Source organism: Otolemur garnettii, unplaced genomic scaffold (genome assembly GCF_000181295.1).
Source record: "Otolemur garnettii isolate 467f Iridium unplaced genomic scaffold, OtoGar3 scaffold00085, whole genome shotgun sequence".
Lineage (NCBI taxonomy): Eukaryota > Metazoa > Chordata > Mammalia > Primates > Galagidae > Otolemur > Otolemur garnettii.
The window spans coordinates 2408600-2420033 of NW_003852480.1; the positions used below are offsets into that span (position 1 = coordinate 2408600).

General features: G+C 38.8%; 1 protein-coding gene across 1 annotated transcript in view; it reads left to right on the forward strand.

The window, feature by feature from the left end:
• The window catches only part of RXFP1 (relaxin/insulin like family peptide receptor 1), a 120023-nt gene that overhangs the window by 58168 nt on the left and 50421 nt on the right, over positions 1-11434 (forward strand). The window contains exons 3-4 of the mRNA XM_023516044.1: positions 5373-5471; positions 10398-10503. Coding sequence (XP_023371812.1) covers positions 5373-5471; positions 10398-10503 — 205 coding nt within the window. The remainder of the gene's footprint in view (positions 1-5372; positions 5472-10397; positions 10504-11434) is intronic.

Sequence of the window (11434 nt, forward strand, 5' to 3'; positions counted from 1 at the left end):
CTCCTGCCAACCAAAATGCTCAGGAGTGTATCCCAAACCCTGGCTCTACAGCTTCCCAGCCTCGCTTACAGGGACGCACCAGGGAAGGCCAGTTGAGTAGAGCTGAGTCGGTCTATGGTACACCCACCACAGGCCCACTGCAGTGGTAGGATACGATAGCATGTCCCTCCCCATCTATCCCTTCGGAAACTCAACGTCTGTCTGCAGTGGCCTCTCAATTTCATGTAGCTTAAGCCACCCTTGAGTTCAGATTTCAGTCAACAATCTGCAAACTCAGGCTTGAGCTAGCTCACTGCATCCTGGTCTTGCACTGTGAGAAATCATTCCCGCACAAATTCCCTGGGCTCCTGCTTACAGAAAAGAGCAAAATCTTTTGTGTGCCAATTTTTTCTTTCGAAGAGGCATGCTGAGGGGTGCTGGGGTCTGATTCTAGTTATAAAAGGTCAGAAAGCAAAGAAACACGGCAATGAGAGGGCCTGAGGAGAGCTGACAGCTTATTTACAGAGTCAGGTAACCAGCACATCTTCAAACCACAGGGAACCGCATCAGACAGGAAAAGGGAGCTGATTCTGCTGGCCAGGGAGGTTCAGGGAGGCGGGGACTTGGGGTCCTCAAATTTAACTGCACACACATACAGTACAACTCACAGGGTCCCCCTCTTTGCAAATCAGTGACAAGAGATAAAAGATTATTTTAGTGTAGTCACAGAAAGCTCTGAGCTTCCAGGAGCTGATCCTGTAAAACTCTGAGCTTGTCTTTTTATTCTCTCCAGAGCTATTTCCTGGGCCATCCCACTTCACAACCCTTGAAATTTCTCTTTTTCATTCTAATGATTTATCCTAGCAACCATTTGCTGGAGTTTAGCCTTCTAAGAAGCATATTATTCCAGGCAGCCATAGTGATGATTTAGTGACTTTTTGTGTCACTGTACGCCTTAAGTTATGAGAGTCCCATTTTCTTATTGGAACAAGATTGTCATCATCTTCTAAATCAACCAGCTCAGATAAGCAATCCAATGTTTCTATCCTTGAGAGGCTGTTATCTGCAGCCCCCCTCTGGAAAAAGGAAACAGAAACCACTCTAGATACTTGGGGCAAGGGGGTTAACAACAAAAGATATTTCATACAGGGAAGAATGAGTTTACAGAATCATTTTAAAGGTTATAAAAATGGAAGTCAGAGGTGCAGAATGTACCACCCATACTTGCCGGAGCAAGACCAAGAAGCATTTGCTGCTGCCACTGCTGCTGCTGCTAATCATCTGTTTGCACTCAGCAAGCAGGGCGGGACTCTGAGGCTCAAGCCAGGACTCTGAGGGTTAAGCCAGGACTCTGAGGGTGGCTGCTTAACCTCCCGGAATTCCACTCAGTACCCTTCAGACTGGGGTTCACAAACTTCAGGTCTGACATGCGTGTGTCCAATTGGTAGAAGCTTATCTATTACAAGTACCTACATGGGGTCAGGAAAGCATACATTTAAGCTACCAACTTCTGAAAAACAAGAAAGCAATCTAAGCTGAGGATAGACTGGAGGAAGAACATTTGTTCAGAAACCCACCATAGTCTCAGAATTTATTGTCTCTGTTTGCTGTACACATATACGCTTGGTCTTTCAAATGTCTGTCTTGGCTTTTTTTTTTTTTTTTTTTTTTTGAGACAGAGTCTCACTCTGTTGTCCTGAGTAGAATGTGGTGATGTCACAGCTCACAGCAACCTCAAACTCCTGGGTTCAAGTGATCCTCTTGTCTCAGCCTCCCAGGTAGCTGGAACCACAGGTGCCAGCCACAACACCCAGTTAGTTTTTCTAGTTTTAGTAGAGACAAGGTCTCACTCTTGCTCAGGCTGGTCTCACACTTCTGAGCTGGCTGAGTTCTCAATCTCTGGGCTCAAACCATCTGCTTGCCCTGGCCTCCCAGAATGCTAGGATTACAAGCGTGAGCCACCACAACCAGCTCCTCTCGGCCTCTTATTCCTCTACCTCAGATACCATCGAGGTGTTAGGAGCCTCGCAATCACCTTGAACTAGTTTCTGGATGTTCGATGGCTGGTACTTGCTGGTTCCTAGCGTGTTGATCCTTGCCCCCTAGTTACTGGAGTCCTGCACTCTAGTCTGCGGTTGGTAAACCTGAGGCGTATCAGTTCTCTCCCTCCGAATCAAGATAACATCATGCCACTTTGCCATTTCTGTTATTTCAAAGACTTCTGTAATAGAGAAATTTTATAATTAATGAGGAATGCTAAATAAAGAAAAGATTACAAATACAGTATTTAAATAATGTCTTCTTGCCAATTTTTTACTTTTACTGGGACTTCTAAAAAGATGTCTAATTTTACAAGTATAGATAGCATTTGTGTAAAAATAACTTTCCACTCTGAAACATAATTTTTAGGGAGCAGTTAATAGGCAATGGAAAAACTAAGAATAGCCTCGAGAAAAGGAAAATCATTCAAGTTACACTTAATCAGGTCTGAGCTGCATCCAATCAACTTTACCCTTTCTGTATGGGGCAGTTTGATAGATCTGTGGATTTTTCATAAATACAGAGAATTTGGAGAGTAACAAGTGTATACAGGAAAAGACAAGGAGTCTCATTTTGGCAACATTGAGTTTGAGGTGCTTGTGGCAAATTGAGTACATATTACACAACAGAAAATGTGGTGTCTGGAGACGTAGTCTGAAAGTCCAGCACTCGGGGTGGAAACTCTGGGTATGATGAAATCAGTTTTACAAACTCCATGCAGCTAAGCAATGTTGTAATATCTGAAATGAAGCCTGAGATACAGACTATGCATAGATGGGGTGAGTCATGTTCACAGGGTACTTTTTTCCAACTTATCTAGTCCAGAGAGAGACAGACCACACTCACAGGAAACAAGTCGCATGAAGCATGTTAACTACCTACAGAGAGGCAAGGGACAAAAGCAGCCTGGGAGCCACTGTAAGCTGCTCTGCCAAGACTCAAGAAAGTTTCCCAGGGCAGATGGAGTCTTGACTGCATGTGCCCCACTAGCACTGGGGCTGAGAGACCTTAAAAGACGGGTGCCTGGGTTACGTACCTCAGGGGCAATGTGACTCACTGGGAAATCTTTGAAGGACATCCTGCTTCCAGAGAAAGTTCCTCCCCAATGCTACCTTCCCTCCAAGGGATAGGAATAAGACCTGGGCAGTTTCAGGTAGTTCTTCCTCGTCTCACTATGTTGAATTCCCAGAATATTTACATTATCTTTGAGAACCACAGCAAGAAATGGGGGAGAACTGGCTCTGTCCAAGCCTATCCCAAAGACTGTCCTACCTACAACATTTTATAAAGGGCAGGCTAGATTTAATACCAACTTACGGAACTAGGACAAATTTTTATAATTCCTCTTTCTGTTTATAAGCTTGGGCATCCTCAAGCAGTCTTTACATCATTTGGGAAATAATTTAGAAGCTCTGCATGGGATCACATTCAAACTCCCCTCAAGGGGATGAAGCTTGTACCATCTGCAAAGATCTCGAGAGAAGCCACACTCCTTCATCCCAACTCCTTAGTCCCTTCCCACACAGCGCTGCCTTCATCATCTCTAATATTCAAACATAACCGAAAGATCGTGAGAAAGTTAGTGAGAGAACGTTTCCTTCAGCCCCCCCAGTGGAGACTTATAATTTTGGTCTGCTTTTTTTTTAATGATATAAAAGTTTAATGTAAGAATCAAAAAAATATAGATAAGAAAATATGTAACCACCCAGAGAATAATCACATTGAATACTATGATGTCTAAAAAAAAGAAGTAATAGAAAATAAAAGAAATGAGATCATGCTAGTCATGTTTTCTTTCTTCTTAAATTTAATTATCACGACCATCTATCCATGTTTATACATCTTCAACACTAGTTTTAACGATTGGAGAAGATTTAGGGAAACATAATTAAAATGCTAAAAACAGTGTGCAACCTTTTTGTATGTCTGAAATACTGCTTCTTAAAATGTGCTCTAAATACTACTTAGTGCAGAAACGTCTATGGTGCTTATTAAAAATCTGGTATACTTTAAAATAACTAAGAGAGTAGAATTTAAATGTTCCTAACACAAAGAAATGATAAATACTTGAGGTGGTGTCACCCTGATTTGATTATTATACAGAGTACACCTGTATCAAAATATCACACATAGAATATCAATCTGATAAACAGTTGATAACTAGAATCTACAGAGAACTCAAATTAATGAACAGAAAAAGAGTAAACAATCCCATCTACTTCTGGGCAAGAGATATGAACAGAACGTTTTTTGTTGAAGACAGATGAATGGCTCATAAACATTTGAAAAAATGCTCATCATCCCTGATTGTCAGAGAAATACAACTCAAAACCACCCCTGAGATATAACCGAACCCCAGTGAGAATGGCCTACATGACAAAGTCTCAAAGCTGCAGATCCTGGTGTGGATGTGGCGAAAAGGGAACACTTTTACAAACCTGGTGGAACTACAAACTAATAACAACCTTTTTGGAAGGAAGTATGTAGAATCCTCACAGAACTCAAATTAGACCTCCCATTTGATCCTGCAATCCTATTACTGGGCATCTACCCGGAAGGAAAAAAAAATCCTTTTATCTTAAGGACATCTGCACTGGACTGTTTATCACAGCTCAATTTACAATTGCCAAAACATGGAAACAGCCTAAATGCCCAGCAACCAAGGAGTGGATTAACAAGCTGTGGTGTATGTGTGCCATGGAATACTATTCAGCCATTAAAAGAGATGAGAACTTTACATCTTTTGCATTAACCTGGATAGACGTGGAACACATTCTTCTTTGTAAAGCATCACAAGAATGGAGAAGCAAGAATCCAACGTACTCAATTCTAATACGAAGGCAGTTGATGATCTAATGCAGGGGGCGGGGTAGGAGAATGAGGGATCAGGGACAAGGGAGGAGAGAGGGAGATGGGGGGTCACAGTGTATGGCACATCGGTTGAGGGCCAAACACAATTATAAGAGGGACTTTACCTAATAACCGCAATCAGTGTAACCTAATTCTTTGTACCCTCAATGAATCCCAAACAATAAAAAATAAAAATAAATTAAAACATGAAGAAAAAAACACATCACATGTACCCGATAAATATGTACAACTTTTATGTACTCATAATAAGTAAAAAGTGAAACTTTTTTTAACAGAAACTGGGGGACATCTCAGACTTATGAAATCAAAATCTCCAACTGGGGGCCCAGAAATTCATATTCGTAGCAAATTCCCAGATAATGCTAATCTCATTATGTATGAGTCTCAGTGGTTTATTTTAAAGAAAGGACCTATTTTCTTCCCCAATGTATCATAATATTTCTGTTTTCTTGAACATTTTTGCTCTCTGATTTTTATTTTAGTAGACAACAATGGATGGTCTCTGCAACTTGACAAGTACTTTGCCAGTTACTACAAAATGACATCCCCAAATCCCTTTGGGGCAGAAACATCTGAATGCTGTAAGTATCAGGTCATCTCTTTCTCTGTGAGTTCATAAGAAGACACCATGTTTTTAAAGGTTGGATCCAACATAAAAAAAAAAAAAATGTTAATTATAGTTTTCTGGTTGTAAACTCTACTAGACATGTAATCTTAACTGGATAATTTTATGTTAAAATGACTCAGAGATCTTAAGTGTAAAAGTAATAAATCATGTCAAGTATTGTGAATAAAACTAATGTGAATCAGTCAGGGTGCTGTGTTACATGGATTCACAATCACTATAAATTCTGCTGTAAAGTATTTTAATGTTTGAATTTTAATGTTTGCAAACAAAAAATCTTCTGGAGTCTAAGCTATATTTTAGAGCTACAAAAGCCTTATCAGTTAAGACCTGGTAGGTTTCATGATACACTGAAAACTTACAAAAAGTAAGTTTTTGTAAGGGGGGATGAAAGACAATGATTAACTCTGTAATATTTTAGATGAGGAAGATCTATGAAAATAACTCCTTTTAAATAAATCATGGTTATCCTAGCAGATTATGCAAATGTTAAGTCTGTGTTTTGAAGCTATAATTTTGACCCTAGCTTTTCAAAATCTTGGTTAAAAAGGTTGAAAGGATCCTTTACTTCACTTTTTTTCTTTTATGTTCTACCACAAATTATAAAGCCTAGCTTTTAATGTTTAACTTTTGTTTTCACTGCTCAGATGAGATTAATTTAAAAAATCCTAACAATCCTCAATTTAAAGGTGCATACATTGGGCAGGTCACTCAGCCATCTTTCTCAGCATCTCACCTGCCTCACAGAGGATGGAGACCAAATATTAATAATTTGATCATTAAGAAAGCTGACAACTTCTGGGAAAGGAAATAGTTAAAAGGTATATTTAATTTCTTTTTTTTTTTTTTTTTGAGACAGAGCCTCAAGCTGTCCCCCTGGGTAGAGTGCCATGGCTTCACTGCTCACAGCAACCTCCAACTCCTGGGCTCAAGCGAGTCTCCTGCCTCAGCCTCCCAAGTAGCTGGGACCACAGGCGCCCGCCACAACGCCTCCCGGCTATTTTTTTGGTTGCAGCCATTATTGTTGTTTGGCGGGCCCGGGCTGGATTCGAACCCGCCACATTAGGTGTACGTGGCTGATGCCTTAGCCACTTGAGCCACAGGCACCGAGCCTAATTTGTCATATAATAAAAGAATGAATTAAGCCTCACTATCTCAAAATATAGTTTTTTCTTTTATTGTATATTATTTTCTCTTCATTTCTTGAGTTAAATAAATTTAATCTATTTCTTAATTTAAATAAATTAATTAAGTAAATCTTTTTATCTCTCACCTTATTCCCGAAAGGCTTTTTAGCAACTTGCAATTAAAATATAGCTACTAACAGCCTTCAACCACTGACATAAGAAAGACACAAATTAAGTGGCAGCAGATTAAGTGGTAGAAAGAGGAATGACAAAAAACTTTAAGACAAAAGGGAAGTGGTAGAAAGGCCAATGACAGGATAAATTATGTGAGAAGATCCTCTCTTGGTTCTGAATTTGGTAGCTGTTAGGTCAGAGAGGGAAAAGAATGAGTTACGTAACTTTCACAGTCTGGTTGGCCCAGCAAAAAGAAACAAACGGGAGGAAAAAGGATTAAAACAGCAAGAGAAATAAATTTTGATCTTGTACTCTGAAAGAAATTTGTCACAAGTGTAATTACAGGAAAGGAATGGAGTGATGAAATAAATGATGTACAAAAAAAAATACAGAAGTGCTATTTTCATCAGTACTTAGCAAAGAACAAATACATAATTTTTTTCCTTCAAGACAGTTTGGAGACTCTCAACTAATAATTAGATATCTTTTTCAGACTTGACAGCAGTGTAAAAATGGAATATCAAGTGTATAAAATCTGAGGGTAAAGCTGAAGTTAAAGTTCCTAGTGTCTGGATCAGATTATTTAAATCAGATTATTAGAAAGATTTATTGGAAATCAAGTTATGAATAGTTTATGTCATTTTTTGACTAGATGAAAGAATGCGAGGAATTCACATTTTTAAAGTCACATTTCCACAATATCATTGAAAATATAGCATCTATGATTAACCAATGTATTAACAAAGTTTAAATGTGAAAGATTTGGAAAACGTAGAGATTTGGAAAGAATTATTAATTCAACCACTCTAAGGCTACCATAATTAACTTGCTGGTGCATTCCTTATATTATTTATTTTAATATATTTGTTTCCTGTATAAACCAATTTTAACGAATTTTCAATTAACATTTAGCATAATCGGGAATCCATGTTACTACAAGATTTTTAAAAATATATATAATATTATGTAATATTATATTTTTTAGGTGCCATAATTTATTTAATCATTCCTTGGCTGTTGGATATTTGTGTGTGGGGGGCTCCTATTACAGATAACCCTGTAATTAACATATATGGATTGTCTCAATTCAATATATATATAATATATTATAAAACCATGCTGGAATTGATGTTAATTTCACTGCCCTCTGTTTGGGCCCATGCTATTTTCTCATTTGGGGGACCGTTATCTTCTTCCTAACCTCTACTCTCCCGATCTCCATGCCATAAACCTATGCTTACACAGTAGGTATGACTTTAGCTAAAAGAGATAGAATCAACTTTCAGAGATCCATAGCCAAAATAGGTACTTAAAACTATAAAGCTGTTTAAAAGTTCTTGGCAGGTACTCTGTTTAAATCTAAGTCATGATCTTGATCTCTGTGAAGGAGTCTGTAGATTAGTTTGGTAAGAGAGGAGGAATTCATGTCACCAAATCTGAGCAAAGGCTGTGGCCAGCTGTGCTCATAGAGACACTTGCCCACTGTCTGGAAGCTTTACTAGAAAGGTTGGGAACTGTAAGCCTGCAAGCCCAAAATTCTCATCAACAATTCTGCTTCTCCAGTGATGTTTTACAATGTTTTCAGTTTGCTATTACTATTTTTAAATAGGTAATCTTATATGAAACATTGTATCTCTGGTTTCTTTGAGGAAGCTGGAAGAGGGCATATGTTCCTGTTCTAACATGCCACAGTTAGAGGAAACTGCTCCCCTCGGCCATCTGAATGCAGTCCACGTTTACATTTGGGTCTGTAACCCCTGCTCTATAGTTTCCAGCTCCAGAAGTAAATGAGGAAGGGAACCATTTCTCATTGTTCTCAGTAATTGTTCCTTCCTCATCAAGGAAGAAATCAGACTATATGTATTATACCGAATAGTCGTCTCAGTATACTGTTGAGCTATAAGAACACATCAGTGCAAGTCTCTTGTAGACTTTATATATATTGAACCCCATCCTTAAGATTATTGCTGCAGCCCCACAAGATGGCCAAAGACGCACATCTCGTTCTTCCCTTCTTTCCAACATCACCAAAAATAGAATGCTGTGCAGAAAAAAAGTTCACTCCCATAAATGAAGTTGGACATCCTTCGTTCATACATAATCCAACGAAAGATAATTTGTAAAAATCTTGGCAAGATGTAGTGGCTCATACCTATAATCCCAGGACTTTGGGAGGTAAGGCAAGAGGATGGTTTACAGCCAGGAATTGGAGACCACCCATCTCCACAAAAACCTTTTAAAATTAATCCAGGCATGGTGGTGCTCCGTAGTCCCAGCTACCTGGGGGTCTAAGTCAGTGTGATAACTTGAGCTCAGGAGTTGAGGTTATAAGGAACTATGATAACTCGAAAGCACTCAAACCTAAGCAACAAAGAGAAACCCTTTTACCTAAAATAAAATACACAAGTCCTTTGATGAACTCCAGAATTTTCCTCAAAAATTTCCTATCAACACTATCACCTCTTTCTTGCTAGTTAAAAATGATGTATAGCCCCTTAATATTTTGAAATTTTAAAACATGACTTAGTCATCCTTTAAAGGTTCTGATTATGCTAAATGTTAATTAATACTTAATTCTTTCCCAGCCTGGGCCCGCCAAACAACAATGATGGCTGCAACCAAAAAATGGCCAGGCGTTGTGGCAGGCGCCTGTGGTTCCAGCTACTTGGGAGGCTGAGGCAGGAGACTCGCTTGAGCCCAGGAGTTGGAGGTTGCTGTGAGCTGTGATGCCATGGCACTCTACCCAGGGGGATAGCTTGAGGGTCCGTCTAAAAAAAAAAAAAACTTAATTCTTTGCCTAGCTACAGTGGCTCACATCTGTAATCCCAGCCAACACTCTGGGAGGCAGAGGTAGGCAGATCGCCTGAGCTCATACCTGAGCTAGTGTGAGACCCCGTCTCTAAAAAAAAAAAAAAAATAGCCTGTCAACAATAAGGAAAAAAAAATGCTGGGTGTTATGGGGCACCTGCAGTCCCAGCCACTCAGGAGGCAGCAGCAATAGAATAGCTTGGACCCAAGAGTCTGAGGTTGCTAAAAGCTATGATGCCACAGCACTCTAGCAGGGGTGGCAAAGTGAGATTCTGTCTCAAAAAAAAATTCTTTTTTTTTTTCAGTTTTTGACCAGGGCTGGGTTTGAACCCGCCACCTCCAGCATATGAGGCCAGTGCCCTACTCTCTTGAGCCACAGGCACCCCCCAAAAAAGAAATTCTTAAACGGCAATTCTAACATAAACATTAACCCTTATTATTCACTATCAGTTTACCTCTTGGTGATTTAAGAGCAGATGATTTCATTCATTTTGCGACAAATGGAGAACAGTTTGCTATTTTAAAAAAATGCATGGGCTGGCAAATGTGTATGTTTCCAAATGTTAATGATGTAGCATTATTTTAAGACAACATTTAAAACAAACTTTGGAACCTTAATTTAAAGCATTACCCAAATTGCTTAGGAAAGACATGGTCTGCTTTTGTGCTAAATGATTTTCTCATAGTGTTTCTGTTTTTTCTTCTTCCCCTTTTCATGACCCTCCTTCCTGGCCCGTCGCTGTGATCGCGCCTTGCCACCTCCCCTTGCTCAGTGCTGGGTTCTCTGCCTGCGCAATGTTTTTGCCAAGGTCTGGAGCTTGACTGTGACGAAACCAATTTACGGTCTGTTCCATCAGTTTCTTCAAATGTGACTGTAATGTAAGTAGAAAAGAATGGCTTCATCTTGACAGCTAGAGAGCACTGGTAAAGTTGTATCCTAAGAGTATGTCAAAAAAAAAAAAAAAAGAGTGTGTCATTATTCATATGATATTTTCATCCAAAGATGATATCATTGTTCTTGGGTCACTTATAATTACTGATGTTTGTTTTTCATTTACTAAATACTAGACCCTACTTTAAATTATTCCCTATATTAACTTATTTAATCCCTTGTGACAATTCTATGAGATATTTTACATCACCCAATTTTTTCTAAACAAATATTTTTTCTATTTCATCAATTGCTTGTGCTACTGAAGAAAAAAGACTGAATTTAACTATTACACAGAGCTTTCCTGTTACAGAGAATTTTTACTTGACATGTGTTGAAAAAGGTCTCGTAGAATTTGCAGGACATAAACTTTAATACACTCCCATATATGAATTAAAAAAGAAAACAAGGAAAATAAATTGGATAAACTATTCCCAGAAATTCCCATTCAGAAACCTAACAATTCTTACTCACATGGGCACTCAAAGACATTGATTTTTTTTCCTAAGTCATTCCCACTTTGAATATGAAAGAAAAATACCCTTATAATAAATGAATTGCTGATATCTAGCACTTGTGGTTGTTGGTTTCTGGTACTAATTTGAATTCAACCAAACTCCAGCAACACAAACACACACATTTGGCTAAAACTTTTAGAAAGAAATCAGTGGACTATGGATATTTTAATCCAGTATTTTTGCTGAGTTTTTTTTTTTCATCCAGATGTCTTAGCGCCTTGTAGCTCTAACTTTGAAGCATGTGAGGACAAAAAAGGAGAAATTCTTGAGTTTACGAATGTTAGCAAGTCCTACCAAACTTTCGAACCAAACCGCATTACACAACCACTCAAATGCTTGACAAAGGGGGCGGGGGGGGGGG